The sequence below is a fragment of the Geotrypetes seraphini genome, chromosome 14 (assembly GCF_902459505.1).
Source record: "Geotrypetes seraphini chromosome 14, aGeoSer1.1, whole genome shotgun sequence".
NCBI classification, from domain to species: domain Eukaryota; kingdom Metazoa; phylum Chordata; class Amphibia; order Gymnophiona; family Dermophiidae; genus Geotrypetes; species Geotrypetes seraphini.
This window is the reverse complement of record NC_047097.1, coordinates 61,317,304-61,344,566: the sequence shown is the minus strand read 5'-3', so window position 1 is coordinate 61,344,566 and position 27,263 is coordinate 61,317,304. Positions and strand designations below refer to the sequence as shown.

The window sequence follows — 27,263 nt, the reverse complement described above, 5'->3', positions numbered from 1 at the left end:
AGATTAGACTATTGCAACTCTATCTACTTAAGCCTAACTAAGAAAAGCCTCCACAGACTCCAGCAGATTCAGAATGCCGCGGCTAAGCTTATTTTCGCAAAAAGTAAATTTGATCACGTCTCACCACTTCTGTCCAAGCTTCACTGGCTTCCAGTAATCTCCAGGGTCCACTTCAAGTGTGCCTGCGTAACTTTCAAGATCCTTCACGGCATTCTTCCTCCCGTTATTCCACTATTTTGGAATTCCTCTAATCCTAATTCCACCACATATTCCCAAAAATTAAAACTATCCTTCCTTTTATAGAAAGGAAAACTAGGGACATCCCTCCCCTTTAGAATCACTGAGCTCTGGAACAACCTTACATCCCCTCTCCGAAACTCGAGCTCCCTCCAACTCTTCCAAAAACATCTGAAAACTTGGCTTTTCTCAAAAATGTAACACCTCCCCCCTCTCTAGTACCCTAATACCCTCTATATCTTCTTTACACTTAATCCTATAACCCTCCTTTGGAGTTCCTTTCTATCTTAGCCCTGTAAACTGTGCCGAGCTCTACGATTGCGGAGAAGATGCGGTATACAAACCTAAGGTTTAATTTAATTTAGTTTAGTTTAGAATATACAGCGCTGCGTACACCTTTCAGCGCTATAGAAATAATAAATAGTATTAGCTGTAATGGTGGCAGTGGTCACTGGTTTCATCAGCCTTTCTTGATGGCCCTGGCTATCAAAAATAGAATGTGAATTTGGCAGTTGATTTTATGAGGTACACTGATTTCCCCCCCCCCCCCCCCCCCCACACACACACACTGTGTGGAACTTCTCTATTTACTGAAACGATGGAAAGGGCGGACTTGCAGCTCGTTTCACTCAAAATTTTCTCATTAAATTCTGTGATGAAAAGATGGTTCTGTGCCAGATTGTTCTGCAGGTATTTCCAAGGGCGGTTTGGTTTTGCTGTCTTTTTTTTTTGCTTTTTACCTTTTCCTGTGTTGCCTCGGGGAGTGAGATAAAGTGGTCATTCTCACAGGCTGAACTTTTTTTTTCTCAGGGTGCGACAACGTGGTGATTATCTGGAACGTGGGCACTGCGGAGGAGTTGTACCGCCTGGAGGACTTCCACCCCGACCTCATTTACAACGTCAGCTGGAATCGGAACGGCAGTCTCTTCTGCACCTCCTGCAAGGATAAGAGCTTTCGGATCATCGACCCACGCCGTGGCATCGTGGTGGCAGTAATAATAATATCAATATCAATTCATATGCTTTGCTGTTACCCAGTAATTTGGCTCAGTATGGATCACATTAAAAGAAAAGACCAGAGCAAACCTGGGAATTAGTTACTGAATTCAAACATTTTTAAAATGTCACAACTACTATCTAAAAAAGGATTCATCTTGAACCAAATTTTTTAAAAAGGAAGGTTTTAAGTTTCTTATGAAATTGTAAATTACCCTCTAACCTAATTTCTTATGGCAATGAATCCCATGAGAAACGGGCTTGATAATAGCTAAGGAGAACATAGAAACATAGTAGATGACGGCAGATAAAGACCCGAATGGTCCATCCATTCTGCCCAAACTGATTCAATCTAAAAATTTGTTTGGGGGGAGGTTTTCTTCTTCTTAGCTATTTCTGGGCAAGAATCCAAAGCTCTGCCCAGTACTATGCTTAGGTTCCAACTACTGAAGTCTCCGTCAAAGCTCACTCCAGTCCATCTACACCCTCCCAGCCATTGAAGCCCTCCCCAGCCCATCCTCCACCAAATGGCCATATACAGACACAGACCGTGCAAGTCTGCCCAGTCCTGGCCTTAGTTCATCCCATGCTTTTTTGAACTCCGTCACTGTTTTCACTGATGGAAACCTGAAGTTTTCAAGTGGGTTTAGTTACATAGAAATCTACCAGACTGCGTAAAGTTCAAAAAGTAATTATAAGTGAAGTGGAACCAAACCATAGATATGAATAATGAATAAAAGTATATAATTTAAACAAACACTGGTAGATGCTTGTGGAGGGCAGCATGCACTCATTGAGTTCAGTCAGTAATTTGTTTAATTCTTTATGCATCCAGAGATCAGTATGGCAGCCTGTAAAGGGGGTAAGTTATGTTATGTTATTGGTGGTCTCATTTCCCGCTAAATCCTCCAAGGTGGATCTCGAAGGGGTCATAGAAACATAGAAACATAGAATATGACGGCAGAAAAGGGCTGTAGCCCATCAAGTCTGCCCACGCTAATGACCCACCCCCAGACTTCACCCGGCTAGAGATCCCACATACATATCCCATTTCTTTTTGAAATCGAGCACGCTGCTGGCATTAATCACCTGCAATGGAAGTTCATTCCAATGATCGACTACCCTTTCAGTGAAGAAATACTTCCTGGTGTCGCCATGAAATTGCCCACCTTTGATTTTCAGCGGATGACCTCTTGTGGTTGAAGGTCTTTTAAGAAAGAAGATATCATCTTCCACCTTGATGCGGCCCGTGATATATTTAAAAGTCTCAATCATGTCCCCCCTCTCTCTACGTTCCTCGAGCGAGTATAGTTGCAGTTTATTCAGTCTTTCCTCATATGGGAGGTTCTTGAGTCCCGAGACCATCCTGGTGGGTCTAGGACGATCTGTTTCAGCCAATTCAGCATGGCCATTTCATCACTGAATGAATCTGCCACAATGAATTGTCGTGACCTCTTCAAAGGTTCGCTGACACGAGCAGTATCTCTGACTCCCTGTTCACGGCGGTCTCGTCTTCCCCTCTTGACATCATGTCCTAGTGGTGATAGAAGAGAGCCAAGGTCGGCCGAACAGGGGGGTGAAAGATGCGCCAGCGAACTTTTGAAGAGGTATGCCGAAGGGGCGGGGGGGGGGGGTGACACCGAGGAGGAGAGGCCCTGGTGGGAGGGGGACGACACACACTCATCGCAGTTCATCTCAGCTGTGTTGAAACAGCCCACGATGAATCGTCCCATTCTGAGTCGAGGCGGGTTACAGCATCTTATTAGTGCATAATAAACATTATGACACAAGTTATGACAACTTAAACGCAAACATCCTTACAATGTTAATTAGTGCATCAGAAACAATAGCAGCAACAACTGTAAGAAAAGAGACACAGAACATAAGAACATAAGAAGTTGCCTCCGCTGAGGCAGACCATAGGTCCATCCTGCCCAGCGGTCCGCTCCCGCGGCGGCCCATTAGGCCCATTGCCTGAGCAATGGTCTATACTTATCTATACCCCTCAATCCCTTTTTCTTCTAGGAATCTATCCAAACCTTCTTTGAAACCATTTAAGGTTTTCTTGTCTACAACAGCCTCTGGAAGCGCGTTCCATGTATCCACCACCCTCTGGGTGAAAAAGAACTTCCTGGCATTTGTTCTAAACCTGTCCCCTTTCAATTTTTCCGAGTGCCCCCTTGTACTTGTGTTGCCCCTTAATTTGAAAAATCTGTCCCTGTCTACTTTTTCTATGCCCTTCAGGATCTTGAAGGTTTCTATCATGTCTCCTCTTAAGTCTCCGCTTTTCCAGGGAGAAAAGTCCCAACTGCTTCAATCTGTCGGTATATGGGAGATTTTCCATTCCCTTTATCAGTTTGGTTGCTCTTCTTTGTACTCCCTCAAGTACCGCCATGTCTTTCTTGAGGTACGGTGACCAGTACTGGACACAGTACTCCAGATGCGGCCTCACCATTGCACGATACAGCGGCATGATGACTTCCTTCGTCCTGGTCGTAATACCCTTCTTAATGATACCCAACATTCTGTTTGCTTTCCTTGAGGCCGTGGCGCATTGCGCCGATGCCTTCAGTGTTGCGTCTACCATCACTCCCAGGTCTCTCTCCAGGTTGCTGACCCCTAGTGGTGTTCCCCCCATTTTGTATGTGAACATCGGGTTCTTTTTCCCCACGTGCATGACCTTGCATTTCCCCACGTTGAAGCTCATCTGCCATTTTTCGGCCCATTTTTCCAGCTGCGTTAGATCCTTTTGGAGATCTTCGCAGTCTTCCCTGGTTTGAGCCCTGCTGTATAGTTTGGTGTCATCTGTAAATTTAATGACTTCACACTTGGTTCCCACCTCTAGGTCGTTTATGTAGATATTGAACAGGAGCGGTCCCAGCACCGACCCCTGCGGAACTCCGCTCGTGACCCCTGTTTGTGATGGGGTTTGAAGTGGGTTAATGTATCACGAGAGTCCAGTTATGCTCCTAGCCTGGGTTACTGATAGAGGCAAGTTTGTGGATTAGTGTATTTGATTTATAATCAAAGTTTAGGTCGAGCTGGGCTTTTGAAGTTATTAACTTGGGCTACCATTTAAGATGGGTTGTTTTACCATTTTAAACTATTTTGGCACAGTAATTCGGGCCCAAGGCTTAAAATGGGACTTGTAGCAAAACCTTTCAGAACTATGCTCCTTGGCCCCTGGGACCCTTAGGTTACTCTTCTGAATGGCTGCAGATTGGATGAGTTTTTGGAATAGCCAGCAAATGCAAGTTAGGAGAGTCACCAGACCCTCCGATATGGATTTTTATTGTGATGCCAGAGCTATGAAATTGGTGAAGAATTAGGGAATGGATTGGGTGGAGGGAGGAAAGTACTGTAGTTCCTCTCTCATCTTTCTTCCTGTAAACCGTGCCGAGCTCCGCATTCGTGGAGATGGTGCGGTATATAAACCCAAGGTTTAGTTTAGTTTAGTTTAGGAAAGAGGGCTGAGTCACTGGGAGGGGAGTTTGGGGCCACAGCAGACTGTAAAAGCTGCTCTTGGATTTGGCGAAGAGAACAATATAGTCAGGCTACAAATTCTTAGAGCTGGCAACAGATTGATGCTGGATTTAACACAAGTCCACTTCAATAAAGGTTCCAACATGGACTAAAAAACCATTTCCTTGTCATCTGGTGCTGTACTGTCCTGAAAAAGTAGGTTTTATCCTCTTCTACCAGCAGATGGAGGTAAAAACATTTCTTCCAGTGAACTCATCAGTATAACCTGCTGGTGCTCAGTGGAAAACACCAGTATTTTCTCTATCTCTAGGAGATGGTCTGTTCAAGTTGCTGCTTCCGATATCTGACCTCGTTACCAGTCCTAGTAGAGCATGCTTCAATGCTTCGCTGACTCCAGTTGCATTTTTTAGCAACCATTGGAAGAGACATTGGTTTGGCCCCAACAGGAAATCAAAATGGTCGCATCTGATTTCCTTTCCTTTATTTGGGCTGTAGTATTCTAAGACCTGCTCTCAGAAGTCTAAGGCTTGGGGTGCTCTGTTCTTTCCTATTCCATAAAAAACAAAATCCAATTGCAAATGCAGGGTAGTGAGTGCCCACAGATGTGGTGCTGATGCTCTTGTGATGATCATTTCAGCTGCAGTGGTTGATTAGGCATAGGTTCGTTACCTAGGCACCTTCTGCTGCTTTGTCGGTTACATACTTTAGATTTCCACTCAGCACCAGCAGACTAAATTGGTGAGCTCACTGGAAGAGATCAGGTTTTCTATACCTCCATCTGCTGGTAGGAGGAGATAACACCCATTTATTCAGCCCAACTAAAGGAAAGGAAATCATTAGGTATTACACAATTTCACCATCCACAGCTTTTAATTCTCTTCCAAGTCTTATTGCTTAATTTTTCTCTGCTTTATTGATAGATGAAGGTTTCTGTTTCTCAGTCCTACAACAATTTTCTCACCTGTCTCTTGCTTTCTCTCCCTTTCTAGGAAAAGGAGAAGGCCCATGAAGGTGCACGGCCAATGCGAGCCATCTTCCTGGCTGATGGCAAAATCTTCACTACCGGCTTCAGCCGAATGAGCGAGCGTCAGCTGGCACTCTGGGACCCGGTGCGTTCCGTCACATTGGTGGGGGTAGGAAGAGAGAAGACCCTGTTATGGACAGGGAAAAGGACCTAATTGGTTTCTCTCGTAGTGTCGGGGAGACAGAGGGAGGTGCTCGGTATAATCTGATGACGCACGAGGGAGGGACATTGTGATGTCACCCTGCTGAGGGTACCTCCACCAGTCTCAATGTCAAGTCACCTACGTTCCTCATTGCCACACCGATGTATAGTGTGGGAGCATATCCTCACTGGAACATTTTTTAGTGTGACTTGTAGTCTAAATAGTATAAACTTGTTATGAATGAACTGTAAATAATTTATAAAGATATACTATGCATTTAAGTGACTTATCTTTGTACCGGGTGGGGAATGAAGCAGACCCGGTGCAAAGATAAGTCACTTAAATGCACAGTTTCAAGAGTGGTTCAACTCCTCCAGGACTTGGGATGGATTGTCAACTTCAAGAAGAGCCGCCTGGAGTAGCTAGGAGTTTTGTTTGATACAGCCTTGGGCCAGGTCTTTCTTCCAGACCCATACAGACTGAAACTCCGGAAGCAGATTTTCGACTCCCACGTCATGGCATTATCTGCAGATCCTGGGGTCAATAGCAGCAGTATAGAGGGTGGTCCCTTCAAGGTCAAGAGCGCACATGAGACCTCTCCAAGACTCTCTTCACTCTCGATAGCTTCCCCAGACGGACTCTTTTCAGCAACTGCTTCCCTGGTTACCAGAAACGAAGAGCAGTCTGTGGTGGTGGCTGCAGATGGTTGCCCTCTTAAGGGGCATGCCTCTCCGAATTTCCTCCTGGGAGATTCTACCGACTGATGCCAGCCTTTACAGATGGGGGAGGGGTCATTGCTCCCTTAATGCCTTCAGCCCCCTCTGCCCTTCTGAGAACATCTCTCACTCTCTCTTCTGCCCCTGTACTCTTGAGTCCATCACTCCCTCTTCCTCCCTATGTCTCCCTGTCTCCTACCCACCCCCTCTAAGTTCATCTCTCCCTCTCCTCCCTTCCTTCTATTATCTCATTCCTGAGTCTAACATCTCTCCCTCCTGAGTCGTTCTCTCCCTTTAGACCCTCTCTCAAGTCTCATTTCTCCCTTCCACTCATCTCCTGAGTCTGCCATTTCTTCCGCCCTGCTTTCTAGCACCCCCAAGCCACCATCTCTCCCTTCTGCCTCCAGTCCAGAATCACTCACGCTCTCTTCCTCCACCCTACCCCACCACACCAGGCCAGTTTGGCATCTTGCCCCTTTCTTCCTCAACCTCCTTCAGCTTTCATTTCCCTCTTCAGAGTCTCTTCCTGTTTAATCGGGAGCTTCAGCTGCTGCCTCCACACTCCTGTCCCTCCCGGTCGGCATCTCTCCTTCCTTCCCCCTCCCCCCCAGCTGCCGCAGAATCTACCTTATCTGCATTTCAGAAATTACTGGCGGCAGCTGTTCACATAGGCTGCTGATCCCGGCGTCTCCTCCTCCTATGGGGCCGCCCCTGAAGAAACGAGAAGTTATGTCAGAGAGGGCAGATCACAGTAGTAGGCCGGGGTTGGTGGCCTTAGTGAATCGCTGCTGCCGGTAACATCTGAAATGGAAATAAGGTAGATTCTGTTTCGGCAGCTGGGGTGGAAGGACAGATGTCAGGGCAGGGCTGTGGTGATTAAAGAGTGAGAGATTCAGCGGAGGGAAGTAAAAATTTGCCGCACCCTAAAAAGGAAAACGCTCAAAGTCTGGTTTAAGTCTCTGCTTAATAGCAAGACATGCGAGTAGCTATGAGCTCTACATAAGATTAGTGCTGGTTGCATACAGTTTTGGTATCTATTTTGATCAGTTGCTTGAATGTTATAATGTTAATTAATATGTTTGTTACAGAACAGAATAGAATTGTAGTGTCGGGGGGGTTTTCCCCATTTCCCTCCTTCCTGTTATGTCTGTCATTACGGTGCTACTTGATTGCTTTTGTACAAGCTGAGGGGGGCAGGAGCAGCTTCCTGGGATGGAGGCAGAGTTCAAAAGATGATTGACAGTATTCTGCAAGCAGCTTGCAGGTTCGGATGCAAAACCCTAGCATTTAGGACCACTAGATAAATCTACGACAGAAGATTATCAAAGTAAGAACCTAATATTTCAAAGTGGAAGACTCTCAGCTGTGCAGATTGGATGGGCCAATTTGGACTTTATTCACTGTCATGGAAGGGTCTGCATACATGTTAGCTGGGCATAGGGGTTTCTGTGCAAGGTAGGGGATAGAGGGAAAGACGAGTTCCTGAAGGTCAGCAAAGAGAGGGAGATGTGTCTTATGTGTCAAGTTGAAGAATCTGTCTGACCACTCTCTGTTCCTCATGAGTTTGTATTTCTCCATAGGATAATCTGGAGGAGCCAATGGGAATGCAAGAACTGGACACCAGCAACGGGGCACTGCTGCCCTTTTACGATGCAGACACAAGTGTGGTGTACGTCTGTGGGAAGGTACATCTTTTATTTGTCACGTCTGTTTACTTGTGATCATCCACCTCCACAGGCTCCAGTGACATCGCTCTCTTAGGTTTGCGCGTTCACTTCTGTTTTGAGAATACTGGGGTGCCAGCTCTGCTTATTCGTTGGTACACATTCAAAATAACGGACTTCATTCAGTATTACAATTTTAGGAGATTATGACCCCCCTGAAGCAGGCCAAAACATGGCCCGTGTCTGGTTCGTTTGAAGCGTGTGCCATGCAAGCTACCTATTAAAATTTTTGCCAGCCTGAATGCTTTGGTCTTCTCTGCTGGCTGCATTACTCTCTTAAACATACAAGTTCCTGGTGCCCTGTTACTTGCCTCTGTGAGTAGGGCTGTGCATCCCCTCATGCTTTACTGCAGTCTAAGGAAACTTACTTGAGCACTCGCTGCTACCTCTATAGGTCAGAGGTCTGCAGTGAGCTTTCTACATAGAGCGAGATGAATGTTCTCTGATGGCATGCCAGTCAAGGGGGGGAGGGAACTGTGATTTTGGGGTGGCAAGATTGTTTCTTGACCCCCCTCTCTCTTTCCAGGGTGACTCCAGCATCCGCTATTTTGAAGTGACAGACGAGTCCCCTTATATACATTTCCTGAGCACGTATGGGAGCAAAGAGCCACAGAGGGGGATGGGCTACATGCCAAAAAGAGGCCTGGATGTCAACAAGTGCGAGATTGCCAGGTACGTGAAGCCCAGGGTCTCCGGCGCTTGCAGTCTTTGAGTACATGGGAGACAGGGAAGGATCTCTAGTACATGCAGTCTGTGTACACACGAGACGGGGGGGGGGGGAGTCTCCAGAAAAATCAGCTAGAAGTGCTCCTGCTTGCTCACGTTTAGTCTAGCGTTTAGTGTTCCTGTCAATGGCTCTAACCACTAGGAGTGGCCTAGGGGTTAGAGCTACAGCCTCATCACCCTGAGGTTTGGGGTTCAAGTCCCACGCTGCTCTTTATGACCCTGGGCAAAGTCGCTCAATGCTCCATTGTCCCAGGTTTGTTAGATTGTGAGCCCACCAGGACAGATAAGGACAGTGGTCTCCAACCCTTTGCAAGGCCACATTACTTGGAGGGCCTCAGAAAAAAATAGTTAATGTCTTCTTAAAGAAATGAGGTAAAACTCTTTATAGTTTATGAATCTTTCCTTTTGGTTAAATCTTAATAATAATATTGTAATTTATAGCTAAAGAGACATATGATGAAGAAACTGTTTTATTTTACTTCTGTGATTATGATAAACATACCGAGGGCCTCAAAATAGGACCTGGCGGGCCGCGAGTTTGAGACCACTGGATAAGGACAAATGACGGAGTACTTGAATGTAAACCGCTTAGAGCAGGGGTGTCCAACCTTTTGGCTTCCCTGGGCCGCATTGGCCGAAAAAAATGTTTCTGGGGGCCACACAAATGCGCAAACGCTGCAACAAGACAGAGGAGGGAGCTGGCAAGACGGTAAACACTCAGGGGCAGCAGAGGAAAACACTGCATCGCCCTTGACCGGGGCCGCACAAAATACTTCACGGGGCCGCAGGTTGGACACCCCTGGCTTAGACGATTAATAGGTGGTAAATAAATAACTAAAAAAATATTGTCTTGTGAAATCCCTCTGTGTTGAGCAGAGGAAGTAACATTTTAGCAGCGTTTTCTCTGGGTAGTGGAGCTTCAGCCGCCTAGGAAGGCTGTTCATTGCTCTTCTAACACCGCTTTAGTCTTGCATGTGAGGCTGTCCATGTTGTGTATCGTTTATTAAACTTGATCTCCCGCCTCAGCTGCAACACAGTTCAAAGTGATTCACAATAAAATGCGCCATTAAAATTGAAATAGAAGGCCATTAAAAATAGGATTGCATGCTTCATGCATCCAAAAAGAAAGATAAAAAACATTCAAAGACCAACACTGTAAAAATATGCTCCTCCACCAATTTTTTTCAATTGAGGAAAAGCTCGTTTGAAAAGGTGAATTTTCAAAAGTACCTGAAACCCAAGTATATGAAGATTCTGAACGTAAATTTGCAGGTAAAGAGTTCCATAGTGCTGGCGCAGTAGCAAAAAAAATGCTGAATTTCGGGTTCACTCCCATTTCGTTTTTGAGGGATGTAGAATAACCAAATTAATTTTTGGAAGGATCATGCTTCTCCATTCTTCATTGGCTTCCTGTTTACTGGCAAATTCAATTTAAGTATGCCAATGTAATTTTTAAAATTTTACATGTAATTTTTAAAATTTTACATGCAATTTTTTCGCTTTTATTATCATTTAACTCTCTTCCGTTTCAAACTACCAGGAATACACATACATTTAAATTGCTCTTTCCTTCTGTTAAAGGGATTAAAACCCTAAGTAAATTCTCACATCCCTTATCCTATTCCTTGGTAAAAGTTTGGAACGATCTTCCCTCGATTTATGAGAACATCATTATCTCTATCGCTTTTTAGGAAAAATCTGAAAACTTATTTCTTTCAGAGATTCTTAACTGAGGACTGATCTAATTTATAGAAAATTTTTCTATTACCTTTATTGTTGTTTTCTATTATATTCTTTTAAATCTTTGTTAACCGGCTCGAGTCCTTGCTGGAATGATCCGGTATATAAAATGGAAATTAGATTAGATTAGATCGAAGAGTCCTTGATGGAGAATAAGGAGTAATTAAAATTGCCAGATAATCAGGACTACCCTAATGTAATGTTTTGTAAAGCAAAGTAATAATTTTAAAAATGTATCTGAAAATAAACAGGCAACCCATGTAATTGTTTGGCATTATGTGATCGCATTTACGAGCATTACTTACCATTCTCATCGCCGTATTTTGTAATGTCTGAAGGTGTTTTAGTTGTGATTTTGATAAACCTGCATAGATCACATCACAAGTAACTAGCAAGCTCATTAGCATAGGGGTGTGGATGAAAGATAATGGCAGTGACCAGAACACATACTGAGCAGATACTTGCTGGTCTTGCTAAAGGGCAGACTGGAAATGTCAGAACACACAAGTCAAGGACCACCCTTTCCTCGGCCTTTGGCTGTGAATCTGTGTAACATGGGGAAGGGGGAAGCATGCAAGCAAACACCCTGTCACTAAATCCCACTAAGGACAGGAAACTGTTAGGGCCAGGAGGATTAGGGCAAACAAACCAGAGGTAGATAAGGTCCCATGGGAGATTTATGCTCAGTGCTGGGATCCATCCATCGACACAGTCGATTCACAATCTAATCATGTACCCTCAAATTATTTTCCCTAACTGTCCCGGTGGACTCACAATCTAACTATTGTACCTGGGGCAATAGAGGATTACTCAGAGTCGCAAAGAGTGGCACTGGGATTGAACCCGTAACCTCAGGGTGCTGGGGTAGCCACGTCGCCATGTTTCTTGCTGGGTTTGAATGTATTTACCAGAATGCTGATGATAGTTTTCTGCTTGATCAGAGCACTTATTCTGTTAATAATGCAAGTGTGAACTTGCCCCTCTGTGTCGGAATGTTTTTAGGTTTTACAAGCTTCATGAGCGGAAGTGTGAACCCATCACCATGACGGTGCCAAGAAAAGTAAGAATGCTGAATCACTTCCTGTTAACTCTTTTTTTTTTTTTTTTTTTTTCAAATTACCTTCACCCCACCTTAACTGCTTCTTCTCTGATCCCCTCAGGACTTCGCTTCCCTTGTGCTTCTCCTCCACCTCACTGCTGCTGGGTTTTTTTTTTTGCCTGTTCATGCCCTATACTCATTTCCTCCTCTGTCCTGCAGTCAGATCTGTTCCAAGATGACCTGTATCCGGACACGGCGGGGCCAGAGCCAGCCATGGAGGCAGATGAGTGGGTGGCGGGGAAGGATGCCGACCCCATCCTTATCTCTCTGAAGGACGGTTATGTGCCAACCAAGCAACGTGACCTCAAGGTCAGCAAGAAAAATGTGCTGCACGAGGGCCGCCCTGCCGCCAGCAGTGGTGGAAAGCTGTCTACACCATCCTCGCAGACTGCTGTGCCAAGCATCAACATTAGTGGGCCCACTATGGTAAGGACATACTGCATTCCTTGTTCTCTCACGTGTGCTAAACTTTCTCACTGTCTGGGTATGAGAGAGGTCTCTTGCTGTTTTACCCTGTTACTGGCTGGGAATCCATGACTGTTTGACATAGCAGGATTGCTAAGCTGGAGCATATAACATAGAAATATGACGGCAGATGAAGGCCAAATGACCCATCCAGTCTGCTCATATGCAGCATCCACTATCTCCTCCTCTTCCTATTGGCTAAGGCTCTTTACACCTGCATTGTGAGGTCATATAGCTTTATGGTTATAGAAACATGATGGCAGATAAAGGCCAAATGGCCCATCCAGTCTGACCGTCCGTAGCATCCACTATTTCTTCCTCTCCCTAAGAGATGTCATGTGTCTGTCTCATGCTTTCTTGGATTCAGACACGGTCTTTGTCTCCACCACCTCTTCCGGGAGACTATTCCACCACCTTTTCTGTAAAAAAACAAACAGTAAAACCTGGCTTTTCACTAAAATGTAATTCTATCCCCCCTTACTCTTCTATATATAAGTTCATGTAAACCTTTTTTTTTTCCTTCTCTTCCTATATTTTAAGTTCTTGTAAACCGTGCCGAGCTCCACAACATCCGTGGAGATGATGCGGTATATAAACTTAAGGTTTAGTTTAGTTTAGTTTAGTATTTCCTTAGATTAATCCTGAGCCTATCAAATCTTAACTTCATCCTATGCCTTCTCATTCCGGAGCTTCTTTTCAAATGAGAGACTTGCCTCATGTGCATTTATGCCACATAGGTATTTAAATATCTCTATCATTTGTGTGTGTGGTTGTTTTTTTTTTGTTTTTTTTTTTTTAATTATAGAAATATCAGATTAATCAATGAGTTTTGTAGCTCATGAGCCTCGGAGTGCTTACGCTCCTTCTTCAGATGTAATGCAAAGGAGGAAACATTTTTTTCCCAGTGCTGTCCCTCAGGGTTAACCCCACGGATTCTTGAAGTCACCTGCCAAACACGGCTCAAGCACCATCTGCCCCTACACTGGCAGCTTCCAACTTGACTTGAGCTATTCTCTGAAATGTGCTCAGTCTGGGGACACACAGTTTTTAGATATTACACAAATTGACCCAGTAGGAAAAAAAACTGGATTCACCCTCGCAGAGCTAATAAACCAAAACGGTTTAGTAAGAAACAGCAAACAAGAAAAATATTATTTAATTGTGCAAACAACCTACAGGTGTTTATACTGATTAAATACAGGTTGTGTAGCCGGTGCCAGGGGAGTTCCGGTGCTGGGACAGGGCCTTGGTACAGAGCTGCTTCCCCCTGTACTCTCAAGCCAAGACTAGAAAGTCACAAATCTGGGGGCTATTTCTTTCTAGAATTCTGACATAATATACTTGGACTTCCAGAAAGCGTTCGACAAAGTACCTCATGCGAGACTTCTCAAGAAACTACAAAGTCATGGAATAGAAGGGGATATACTGAGATGGATAGGAAAATGGCTAGAAAACAGAAGACAAAGAGTGGGCATAAATGGGAAGTACTCAGACTGGAAGAAAGTAACTAGCGGTGTGCCTCAGGGCTCAGTTCTTGGGCCTATCTTATTCAATATCTTCGTAAATGACCTGGAAGAAGAAACGACCAGTGCTATCATCAAGTTTGCAGATGACACAAAACTATGCCGAGCAATCAGGTCACAAAAAGACAGCGAAGAACTCCAGAGAGATTTGAAGCAACTTGAGAGATGGGCAGAAAATTGGCAGATGAGTTTTAATGTAGAAAAATGCAAAGTGATGCACCTGGGCAGTAAAAACAAGGAGCATGGGTACAAACTGTTAGGTATAACATTGGGGAAGAGCAATCAAGAAAAAGACCTGGGAGTACTGATAGATAGAACCCTGAAGCCATCGGCTCAATGTGCAGCGGCGGCAAAGAAAGCTAACAGGATGTTAGGCATGATAAAGAAAGGAATCACGAGTAGATCAAGGGAGGTCATAATGCCGCTTTATAGAGCAATGGTCAGACCACACCTGGAATACTGTGTCCAACACTGGTCTCCATACCTGAAGAAGGATATGACACTACTGGAGAGGGTGCAGAGGAGAGCGGCGAAGCTAGTAAAAGGTATGGAGAACTTGAGCTACAAAGATCGCCTCAGAAAACTGGGACTATTCACCCTTGAGAAGAGAAGACTGAGAAGGGATCTGATAGAGACTTTTAAATTGCTAAAAGGAATTGACATAATGGAGCAAGCTCACTCACCAACAGGGGGAAAGGATGGTGAACAAGAAACAGCGTTATTCACATTGGCAAATGTAACCCAGTCTCGGACCAGAGGTCATGGCCTGAAGCTGAGAGGGGACACGGCCAAGACAAACGTCAGAAAGTTCTGCTTCACACAGCGAGTGGTGAACGCCTGGAACTCTCTTTCGAAAGAGCTAGTGGAGGAAACCACCGTTCTAGGATTTAAGGGAAAATTGGACGCACATCTTCTTGCAGAAGACATTGAGGGATACGAGTGACATTGTATTCGCCAGGGTATGCCTGGCTGGGCCTCCGCGTGCGCGGAACGCCGGACTAGATGGACCCCGGGTCTGATCCGGTGCAGGCATTTCTTATGTTCTTATGTATGGGACTGAACGACCAATGATAACCTACAGTGCTGACTTAGTGACTGTGTTCAGTTCTCACCGCAGCTCCTTGTGACTCTGGGCAAGTCACTTAACCCTCCATTATCCCATGTACAAAATAAATACTTGGTATATAATATGTAAACTGCTTTGGCTTCCATCCCCATTCCATTTCCCTTTGCTAGTTTCAGTACCAAATGTCACAACCTTAAAACTCTATGAGGTTACTGGGAAACTTGCTGTTGTTCACCCTCTCCAAGATAGGGAGAATGATAGGGCACTCTTTAAAGTTGAAAGGGGATAGATTCCGTACAAACGTAAGGAAGTTCTTCACCCAGAGAGTGGTGGAACACTGGAACGCTCTTCCGGAGGCTGTTATAGGGGAAAACACCCTCCAGGGACTCAAAAAGTAGATAAAGACAGGTTGTTCACCCTCTCCAAGGTAGGGAGAATGAGAGGGCACTCTCTAAAGTTGAAAGGGGATAGATTCCGTACAAACGTAAGGAAGTTCTTCTTCACCCAGAGAGTGGTAGAAAACTGGAACGCTCTTCTGGAGTCTGTCATAGGGGAAAACACCCTCCAGGGACTCAAAAAGTAGATAAAGACAGGTTGTTCACCCTCTCCAAGGTAGGGAGAACGAGAGGGCACTCTCCAAAGTTGAAAGGGGATAGATTCCGTACAAACATAAGGAAGTTCTTCTTCACCCAGAGAGTGGTGGAACACTGGAACGCTCTTCCGGAGGCTGTCATAGGGGAAAACACCCGCCAGGGATTCAAGACAAAGTTAGACAAGTTCCTGATGAACCAGAATGTACGCAGGTAGGGCTAGTCTCAGTTAGGGCGCTGGTCTTTGACCTGGGGGCCACCGCAGGAATGGACTGCTGGGCACTATGGACCACTGGTCTGACCCAGCAGCAGCAATTCTTATGTTCTTAGCCTGCCTTTGAATTATCGTTCTGACAGGGTCTTAATACTTGCAGGCTAGGGGGAATAAAACCACCCGTTAAGTAGCTGGGAGTGAATCTCATGATTATAATAGGTAACATTTCATAGAGCAAAGATTATTTACCAAACCATAACCACTGATAGATGATGATATCCCTCTTAGTTCTTGTTAAGATTTTGTAGTACAATATTTTTCCAAGTATTCCTAACTTACAGCCTCTTGGATAGGAGCATAAATGAACAAAACCCGGAGAGGCCTCTCATGCTATGTGATAAAATCAGCAATTTTAAAATGCAAATACGTGGCTATTATGGCTGTATTTGGAGACTGACGATAGTAGCGTTTTACAGCAGTGAATGTTAACACCTTTAGATTATTGTAATGCTCTCTCTAGTGCAAAAGGAACTTGAGTCTTGACAAGTGGGATACTTCCCTTCACCCGTGAGAATTGCAGAAGGCATCATCTACATTTTTCAACTCCGCCTCCTAGTGTTACTGGACAGTGTCTCAACTCCTCGGTTTTTCCTTTTGCAAGCAAGTTGAGAAGGTGTCTTAAACCGTTGCTTCTTCCAACACTTCTTTCATAGGGACCAATTGCCTTGGAGAATCCAGAACACTTTGGACTTATGGCATGGCTCTTGAGCACGCAGCCCTAGTGCAGAAAGGATATTCAGAAGTGATCATAGCTACCCTTCTATGATCCAAGAAGCCAGCGACTGTTGCGGTTCATACCAAGTCTTAGAAGACTTTTCAGTGCTGGTGTGTTGATCAGAAAGTGGAGCCTTATAGGGCTCTGATATCTGTAGCCCTATTGCTCCTTTAGGATGGCCTTGTAAAGGGCTTGGCGGTTGGTTCTCTCAAGAGCTTCGAGTGGAGGAAGTTGCCCTTGGTCTTCTATTCTGATACTGTATAATCTTATTTCGGAAGGGAGTGTTGACGGCTGCATCTTCGCATGTGACAAACCATTTTCCACGTGGAATCTTAATGTTGTTCCCTGGGCTCCATGTAGAGCTCCGTATGAACCCTTACAGAATGCGTTACTGACGGATCTTACAATCAAGATGGTTTTCCTAGTGGCTATCACCTTGGCAAGAAGGGTTTTGGAGCGTCAGGCTCTATCGTGCAGAGAGCCTTTCCTCAGATTTAGGGAGGCAGGCGTGTCTCTATGCGCTGTGCCTTCCTTTCTACCAGTTAATTTAAATTTTTAATGGATTGGGGGTTTTTTAGTGGTGCTTTCAATTATCAGCGCCGATTAAGAAAATTAAGCTAGGTGCTCTTTCTAGGTGCCTAACTTTAGAATTGGGGCCTAAGTGTCTCTAATGTATTTTATAATCATTATTGGTTACTGGTTGGAGAGAAGATTATCAAGGTAGAACCTAATATTCCATTATGTACCTAAATGTATTGCTTTCTATTTTATTTGTATTGATTTTGATGTGTATTTATATTTTCTTTTTTTTTTTCTCAATTCTTTATTATTTTCAAACTTACAGTAAGTGTTACAATAAATACAACATTTTATACTTCAATATCACACTTAATATATCATTAATATCCATTTCAGAATTAGTCCCCCCTCCCTCCTAAACAATCATAATGCACAACATATAAAATTTATATAATAAACCTCAGTACATTATATTTAAATTCATTATCCTAACAGATTTCCCTTCCCCCTCCTGGATGTGCTTGTTTACAGGGGAAAATAATACTTAGACGCTACAATACTTTGCTAATGGCTCCCAAGTCTCTTGAAATTTCTTAAAATTCCCTCTCTGGATGGCTAATGTTCGTTCCATTTTATACATATGACACAATGAATTCCACCAAAAGCTATAATTAAGCCGGCTCCAATTCTTCCAATTGCTCGTAATTTGTTGTATGGCGACTCCTGTCATTATCAATAAAAGTCTGTTGTTCTGAGATGATATTTGGCTTTTTGCTCTCGTTGACATACCAAATAATAAATTTATCTAGCACACTCAAGGGTGGATTTGGGGTGAAATTAAAAAAGCTATGTTTATAATATATTACATAATATAATATAATGTTTTCTGGTTGAGAATTTGATGAAGGGTGGGTGGGTGGGGATTTTTATACTATTAGATTTTATGTGTTAGATATTACAGTGCTATATTGGAATTAATTTATGATACATTTTTGTGCACTTGTTATTTGATTTAAAAATGAATAAAGATATTATATAAAAAAAAGACATACCAAATAATATAGTATCATAGGTCAATGCCACTGGGTTTTCTAATAAACAATTAATTTGGCCTCAAATTGATTTCCAAGACAATAGACCAATAAATGATCTAAAGTCCCTGCTTCGAGATGACAATGCCAACATTTATTTGACTTGGAGCTATCTAACTTTTGTAATCTAACAGATTTTAGGTTGATTGTGTATGTTGTAATTCAGTGCAAACTCAAGATTAGCAGACTGTACTTTATTTCTAAGTAGATTTAACAAATTTACTGAGGAAGTGATGAAGCTGGCACTTCCTTGAGCGTTCTCCTTAGTTGACTTAGCCTCTTGATCTTCCTTCTTTCCAGGAGAGTCAGAAGCTGGATGAAATTCTAAAAGAGCTGAAATCTTTGCGGGCGACAGTGAAAGAGCAAGGCGAACACATTGTGAGACTGGAGGAACAGATCAGCAAAATTCAGAATGGCGACGACTAACCCCACCACCCCCCATCTACAAGCCAGGAAGAAACAATCTTCCTTCCCTCGTGCGGATATATGCAGCAGCAGGAGGGGAGATTTCATATCGCCACCACACCTTTAACTTCTGACCTGCCAGTAATCAGCAGTCCTTCCACCTTGTACCTTCCCTCTACTACATAAACATCATACATGCGCACGTGCATCCAAAGGAACACCAAAATGTATCATCCCTCCTGTGAGAGATCATCTTCAATGGAGAAGTTGGCTTGAAAGAATGTTCAAACTTGAGGAAGTTGTGTAGGGATGGCCTTAGCTCTTAAAGGAGCCGAGGCAGCTTAGTGTTCTGTGTGCCCCACCTCTACCTTATGCTGAGTTGTTTTATTTGAATTTTTTTGTTTTATTTTTACTAATCATGTATGGTGATAGATATTTTTCCTTCAGTAGCTGTGCCAAAATTATCCAACTATGCTCATCCCCCTTTACGATGCAGAGTATTGAAACAACACAGAGGGGGGTACACCACCTTCATAGTTGACACCCTATTAAGAATTGCACGAAGATCTGGAATCTTGGGTACACAATATTATTCTTTATGTAGCTTTCTTTTATAATTTTTTTTTTAATGATGTGTTCATTTTATATATCTACCCAAACTGTTGGCTTTCTTTGTTATGGAGATTAGAAAAAGACTGTATTTACCAGGTTCAGGGACCAGGGTGGTAGATGGTAGCTCCTCCCTCTTATTGTTTCTGCTGGGCTTTGCTATCTGTTATAGAAAAGGTCAGGATTGTTTTTATGGGATAGGGGACCAGAATGGCTGCAGTTGGACTTTTCCAAAGAGGTTCTAGAGATCTAAGGAGTCTGTAACAGGTGTCCTGGTGCTTATCAGTTACCCAGAATCATAAATGTTAAATCCTTGCGGCCAGAGTTGATTGGAGGAGGTAGTATACCAAGACTGACCTAATCACGGTGGTGCGATTTTGTTTTTCATGCTGATATGAATTGGTTTTACATGGCCCTTGAGTGGAGCTATAGCTATATCCTGGCCTTCTTAATGATGAAACAAAAGATTCCTCTATTGCCAGCCTGTTGAAGATCTCGCTTTTAGGACTGAAACATCCCCGTGTTTGTGGTTTTATTAAAGCACTGTTATGCTTTCTGGCTAGGAGATGTCTCTGGCTTTAGCAGGATTAAGTTCCAGATCCTCTTTGTGAGGTTAAATGTCTAAAGTTGTACTGTATGGGTATCTCAGCTCAGTTGGTGCTTCTGCCTAGCCAGGCCATTTGCATCTGGTCTTTCAGGGTCGCAAAGCTGAGATTACTTCCCTTCTCCCAATCAAGGGTGAGCAAAATACCTTTAAAAAACATTATAATAAATAGAAATAAAATATTTTTATTGCCAGATAGTCTCCACTTGTAGCAATAATTAATGTTGACTATTTTGAGGTTTCCTGTGGGACTGTGAATGGGAGAAGTCAGTTCAATAGAAAGCGGCCCCATAGGAAAATGAGGGGCTAGAATGCTGAGGAACGAAATAATTTTAATGTTGGGTTTTGGTGTAGTTCTCACTGCCTTCCACTAGAGGTCACAACACCCATGCTGAGTTTACAACTGTTTATACAGAACTGTTGGTCTGGGCCTGAGCTTTCACTGCCTGAATCCATCTGTTCTAAGCGTCTGTCACTGCCCCAAGAATCTCGCTGCCCAGCCTTGGTGCCCCAATATCTTAAAGCCAGCCATGGGCCTTCAGTAGGGGTAGTAGCATTTGGCTCGCTAGCCTGTGTCTGGCACAAAAAGAAGAAAAAGTTTGCGTTTCTGAAGTTTACATTCCTCTTGGCCTCTTTCCTCTCCACCACCGATGGACCAAATTGGTACTAGCTGCTATGCTTACTCCACTATTTGCATTGGAGAGAAGTTTACTGCTCCCTTTCTTCCTACGCTGTAGAAAGGAGTTTTTTTTTTGGTACCGCACTGTTCAAGTCATTGATGTAGTGCACCAAAAATTCTTTCTCCCTTTGCTTCCTCCCCCTCCTCTGAGTCCCTAGCCAGGAGTCCTAAATCTTCCCTCCTCTGAGCTCCTGCTGGAAATATCAGTGTTGTGTGTGCGTGCGCATATTTGTCTCGGGGAGGGGACTCTTTCCTATGAACTGGGGCTGGATCAAGAGCGGAACTTGAAAGGTTGCAACTGGATGGCCGGCAAATGCCAAGTCCGCTAAACATTATTATGAGTATTTAGAAAGCACCGACCTGCTCCAGCAGAGCCTTGAACTCTGCCCAGGACTGTTGCCCATTGCCTTCTGCCAACTGTATTCTGAATTGTGCAGCAGTTCTAGGTGGGTTTTTTTCTCCACTAGGTTACTGTTGGTTGCTCAAACAAAAATGGCAAATATCTTTTTCTATTTTGGGCTCTGAGAATGACTGCAGCTATTTAGCTGAAGTGCCGGTATTCAAAGGCTGAAGCAGCAGTGGGCAAAGGTACAGCACCAGCCCTGGGGAGCACCTTGGTCACACTATGAATTGTTTGCTTTGTGCAGAGACCTTATGGTTTCTTTTTATATAGAGGGAGAATGTTCTGATTTACAATTGGGCATTAGGAAGCCATGCAGATTGTAAAATTGGCTTTAAACTAACAAAAACAACAGTGAAGGGACAAATAAACCAATTTATACTAAATATGAACATCTGTGTGTGGGTGATTAAACTTTCCTTTGATAAACATGCTGAGTGCTTTAATAGAACTCCTGTGTTCAAAATGAGCACTTTACATTATCTTACACACACAATCGTGCTTATCACCCCCCCCCCCCCAACAACTACTGGTGCATTACATGTATACTGTCCTCCCTGAGTTCAGGTTGGGGGGCCTGATGTGTTGCTCTGATGACATCATCACATGTAGCCACACCGATGTTGTGCCCTTGCAGCAGGGTGGTGAGAGCAGATGTTCTCGGCATCCATTGTTTTCTTGAGACTTGCAGCTTAGCGAAGAAGCCCAGCTGGCGTCTGTCCTTGAAAGGAAGAGGAGGACTTTGTGCTTTTGGAGTCTTCTGTTGTGCACTGCCGATGCCATGGCAGAATGGAGGGGGTAGATGCTGCAAATTAGGCCCGTGTCTGGTCTTCGAAGAGAGGAGGAGTAACAGCAGTCATTGCCTCTTGGGCCTGCACATGCGGCTGTATCCATGCAAGAGTGACCCAAGCAGAAAAGAGGTGCTGTAGGAGCCAAGAGGTAGCAGGTATGAAATGGACAAAGGTACTAACTTAGGGTAAACAAAAGTGAGCTGGAGAGTAGTTTGAGCCTGGGTAGGGGGGGTGTGATCTTGAATCTTGGAAGGAGAGAGGATTTGAGCTGGGGGATGGCTAGAGTGATTTGGGGTGGGGGTTACATGATATGGAGGGAGGGATACTTAGCCTTGGGAGGGGAAAGAATGATCTCAGGGGGGTAATAAGCTGGAGGGGAGTTGAGGGAAATAAGTAAGTCATGAAATCCAGAGGATCTGGCTTTTAAACTAGTCAGTCATGTCCTATAAATCCTCGCCTCTGCTGTTTTGGTTGGGCTCTGCTCTGCCTTGCTTCAGAAGAAAGGGATATTTTTCTTCATAGTAAAGTTGGATCTAGAGTTCTTGGGATCTAACTTTAAGAGCCAATCTGCCTAAGAACATAAGACTAGCCTTACTGGGTCAGACCAATGTTCCATCAAGCCCATTAGACTGTTCTCACGGTGGTCAATCCAAGTCCCTAGTACCTGGCCAAAACATAAGGGCAATCTCTCATCCTTGTTCAGAGGCAGGCCAAGATGAGATCAGGAAGACACCTCTAGATTCAACTTTTATTTGAATAAAAACATAAGAATTGCCAAACTGGGACAGACTTAAGGTCCATCAAGCCCAGGTCCCAAGTACCTAGTAAGATCCCAAGTAGTAAAACAGCTGTTATGCTGCTTATCCTAGGAATAGGATCTCAATAATGGCCTATGGGCTTCTCTTTTAGGAAATTAGCCAAACATTTCTTAAACCTTCCTAAGGTAAATGATTTCACTACATTCTCCGGTAACAAATGCGTCCCACTGGCCTTTTACTATAAACATAAGTGTTGTATCCCACTTCAAGGATTTTAATTTGCTCTGTTTCATTCTACTACACCCCATCCACACCCACACCCACACCATGCCCAAACTCTCTCCCCCCCCCATATACTTTAGCCTTTCCAAATAGCTATGTCACCATTCTGACCTCACACTCTGGCTCTGAGGATTGTCAGCAGCTTAAACTCATTAAACCTGTAGCCCTGTAATATGGTCAGACAGGACTCTGGTTCCTTAAACAAAACTTTTTAATACAGAACTTAAAAACAAACTCAGAGTTCAATTGTTCTTAGGGATCTTGTCTTCTACAAAGTTCACATTGTACCAGCATATTTCAGAAGTAGAAATGGTCAGGAGTGTATTTCACATACTCTTGTGAAGGATAATACTGTACTTTAAGCTTGGCAACGCCAGGTTACCTAGAGCGGTGGTTCCTAACCCAGTTCTGGAGGACCACCAGGCCAGTCAGGTTTTCAGGAGAGCCCTAATGAATATGCATGGTGCACATTTGCATGCCTGGCATCTCCATTATATGCAGATCTCTCTCATGCATATTCATTAGGGCTATCCTGAAATCCCGACTGGCCTGGTGGTCCTCCAGGACAAGGTTGGGAACCTCTGATCTAGAAGCTAGCAGATTCAAATGTAAAAATCAAATGGGGCACAATGCATTGTCTATAGCAGGGGTCTCAGAGTCCCTCCTTGAGGGCTGCAATCCAGTCGGGTTTTCAGCCAATGAATATGCATGAGATCTATGTGCATGCGCTGCTTTCAATGCATATTCATTAGGGAAATCCTGAAATCCCGACTGGATTGCGGCCCTCAAGGAGGGACTTTGAGATCCCTAGTCTATAGCTATGTGCTAACGAAAATGGAGCCTACCCTTTACACCAGGTGTCTCAAAGTCCCTCCTTGAGGGCCGCAATCCAGTCGGGTTTTCAAGATTTCACCAATGAATATGCATGAGATCTATGTGCATGCGCTGCTTTCAATGCATATTCATTGGGGAAATCCTGAAAACCCGACTGGATTGCGGCCCTCAAGGAGGGACTTTGAGATCCCTAGTCTATAGCTATGTGCTAACGAAAATGGAGCCTACCCTTTACCCCAGGGGTCTCAAAGTCCCTCCTTGAGGGCCGCAATCCAGTTGGGTTTTCAAGATTTCACCAATGAATATGCATGAGATCTATGTGCATGCGTTGCTTTCAATGCATATTCATTGGGGAAATCCTGAAAACCCGACTGGATTGCGGCCCTCAAGGAGGGACTTTGAGATCCCTGCTTTACACTCAGAACAAACAAACCCACAGAGTAATAGTAGTGCATGCTGGGAGTTTGGGTTAAAGAAACACACACACACACATATATCTGAATGCAAGCAATCTGCTCTCATGAAAGTGGGGGCAGAACACTGACTTCCTATGGACCTAAGCACTAATTCCAGTGCAATAAGGATGGTATGCTGAACCAAGGGCCTTGCTCCCGTGAGTCCGTTGCAGGAGATATTGATCACTGTTTGCAGCACCTCCTCCCTGCTCTCTGCTGCCCCCCAGTCAGTTATTTCTTCTGCAAGTGAGCCTGCAGGAGCAACTTTGATCTGCTCAGTCTTCTTTTTTGTTTCTTGAGTATTTTTGCTGTTTTTCATGGAATGTTTTGACCCTGTGGCTGATGTGCACGGATGGGGAGAGGGACCTGAAGATCTAAAAGCGAAAAAACAGTGTGACAAGGCAGTGGCTGTTGCCAGAAGGATGCTAGGCTGTATAGAGAGAGGCGTGACCAGTAGAAGATAGAAGGTAGGCATCTCTGTTAGGCACCAGTAAATTAGGCCTGAAAACCCCAGGCCTAATACAGCAGCCTCTAATATGATGATGCCTACCAATGCTTAAGTCCAAGTTAGGCATCACTAGGTGCGATTCTATAAATGGTGCCTTAATTTGACATACTGTAATGTGTAATCAAAGTGTGCTTGTAGACTCAGTCTCTCAGTGTGCTTAGCTATTCACAGAGGATATAACTGCAACTGGCAGGAGCCTGCCTTCTTCAGTCTCTAGTTTGTAAGACCATATGGTTGCATGAAAACTTGGGTCTAACGTCCTCTTGCCAGGTTTTCATCCTTTATTTCTGATAGCCTAATACGGCTTAGGTTCAGTATTCAAGTCTGGAGCGCAGTGTTATTCCCCTTAAGGTGTGTGGACACGCTCCCAACTTCCCCCTTGGATAGGACATGCTGGTAGAGTGAGAAGATTCTGTAAACAATGTTTGACTGCCTTTAACTCATCAAACTGAGTATTCTTTACTTCAAGTTATTAAAGAAAGTTGTTCAAAGAACTAGAGTTTGACTGAGTACTAAGGTTACTGAAGAAGGGGTTAACGGAATGGGAGCCATAGACAATTACCAACCTAACTCAGTGAGTGCAGCAGTGCCTGGCCATTTTGAGGAGGCCCTACATTATAGCTAGTCCTAGTACAGCGGCAAGCAGGTTCTTGGATTGGCCTGGCAGGCACTGCTGTCAACCACAGAGATGTGGACTACACTTACGGAATCTGAGAGCCTTCCAATTACCCAAATCCCACATATGAGGTGTCACCCGCAGGCATAAGGGTACAGTTGGGTCTAGTAGGGCTTTGGAGGGCTCACCACACCATAAGGGGATACAGTTAGGTCTAGTAAGATTGTGGAAGGCTCACTACACCAAAAGGGGTTAGGGTGAGATGTGTAACTGGGACCTTTTATGTGAAGTTCACTACAGTGCTTCCTGGGGTACTCCACTGCTTTGCTGGGGTGTCTGTGTGGCCAGTGTAGTACAAATGCTAGCTCATCTTATACCACAATGGCTTATTCAGTGCATTTTTCATTTGGATATATTTTTTTTTTTTAATGGTTCAAAGATAGATGCACAGAGTACATTTTCAAAAAAAAGATAGCCCCATGGTCATGTTTGCTACTGGATTTTTTTGTTCGTGTTCTGCAAAATGTCTAAACTCGGATTTACATCATATTGAAAATGCCCCTTTAAATTGCACATTGTAGGTATGTGTCACACATTTGCTGTACTCTCGCTACAAGCATGCTTTCAGAAGTGTGTACCAAACCTCTTGTCCATCATCTCTCCCCCCTCTCTTCCTATTTCCACCCTGATCAGTGATCTGGCATTTCTCCTCCACTCCTCTCCCCCTTTCACACATTCCAGAATCTCCCTCTTTCTATTACCCCCCCCCCCTTCTAGAGGTTGCCAGCAGCAGTAGCAATTTATATATGGTGCCTATGCCTGATCCCAGAGACTTCCCTCTGCCACATTCCACATCCTTGCATACAATTTCCTGCTTCTGTGGGTGTAGGATGCATCAGAAAGCAGGGTCTCTGGCCAGCCACAGACAGTGTATGTGAATTGCTGCTGCTGATTTGGGCAACTTCTAGAGGGAAAGAAGGTTTGAGAGAGGGGAAGATGCCAGACCTGGGAGTGGAAGAAAGGGAGAGAGAGATGCTGAACAAAAGGAGAAAGAGATGGAGAGGGACTGATACTGGATCCAGGGGTGGAAAGGGAAGGGAGGGAGATGCTGGAAAGGGGTAAGAGAGAGATCAGAGAGGGAGTGTTGAACCCTGGGGGAGAGGGAGATAAGGAAAGATGTTGGACAATGGGAGGGAGGGAAACAGAGAGGGAGAGATATTTGACTCAGAAGTGGAGGGGATGGAGGGAGAGATGCAGGACAACAGGAGGGAAGAGAGAGAGAGGGTGGTGGATGTGTGGAATGGCCTTCCAGTAGAGGTGGAGGAAATGAGGACTCTATCTGAATTCAAGAAGCATGCAACAAACAGGATAACTAAGGGAGAGGAAGGGATTGTAGCGCTGCTTAATTGGTGTGGATAGGCAGACAGAAAAGGAAGTATGGCCTTAGTGGTCATTTCATATGTTTCTATTTCTCTTCCAATCCATGCCCATTAGCTAGAGGCTGTGAAGACAGATGGAAAGCAAGGTAGTGAAGTCAATTGGAAGGGAGAGAGTGAAGATAGCGTTGATACCAGTGGGGATGGGAGGGCAAAGAAGCTGATGATGCCAGGGCATGGGTTGTAGAAGGGAAGGGGATAGTGAGCTACCTCAAAGTGAAATCAGAATGGAATGGGGGCAGAGGGGTCATGGTCCCACCAATTTGTTTGACCAACACAGTATCAGCTCCCAAGTTTATTTAGATCTTGATCTACTGCATAGCACAAGAGTATCTATGCCAGGGGTGTCAAAGTCCCTTCTCGAGGGTCGCAATCCAGTTGGGTTTTCAGGATTTCCCCAATAAATACGCATGAGATCTATTTGCATGCATTGCTTTCATTGTATGCTAATAGATCTCATGCATGTTCATTGGGGAAGTCCTGAAAACTCGACTGGATTGCGGCCCTCGAGGAGGGACTTTGACACCCCGGCTCTATGCAGTTTACATACAGTCAGTAGGAAAAGAAGAGACAGTAGCCGAATATATAGAAAAGCAGAAGGAACTTACGATATTTGACAGGACAGAAATAGAAGGCAAGAAGAGTAATAGCAATCGTTTTCGTTTTCTGTGCAAGGTGTCATCCTGCTTACTCCCTGGGCAAGAAGGAAGAGTGATTTATGGAGTGAGGAGTGTCTCAGTTCAAAAGCATTGGGAG

At 44.3% G+C, this 27,263-nt stretch overlaps 1 protein-coding gene across 1 annotated transcript in view; it reads left to right on the top strand.

The window, feature by feature from the left end:
• CORO1B (coronin 1B) overlaps nt 1–21,219 on the top strand; it is a 43,183-nt gene extending 21,964 nt beyond the window's left edge. The window contains exons 5-11 of the mRNA XM_033920308.1: nt 1,048–1,229; nt 5,706–5,825; nt 8,179–8,283; nt 8,849–8,994; nt 11,791–11,848; nt 12,047–12,313; nt 18,431–21,219. Coding sequence (XP_033776199.1) covers nt 1,048–1,229; nt 5,706–5,825; nt 8,179–8,283; nt 8,849–8,994; nt 11,791–11,848; nt 12,047–12,313; nt 18,431–18,556 — 1,004 coding nt within the window. The 3' untranslated portion in view covers nt 18,557–21,219. The remainder of the gene's footprint in view (nt 1–1,047; nt 1,230–5,705; nt 5,826–8,178; nt 8,284–8,848; nt 8,995–11,790; nt 11,849–12,046; nt 12,314–18,430) is intronic.
• Nucleotides 21,220–27,263: the final 6,044 nt, after the last annotated feature.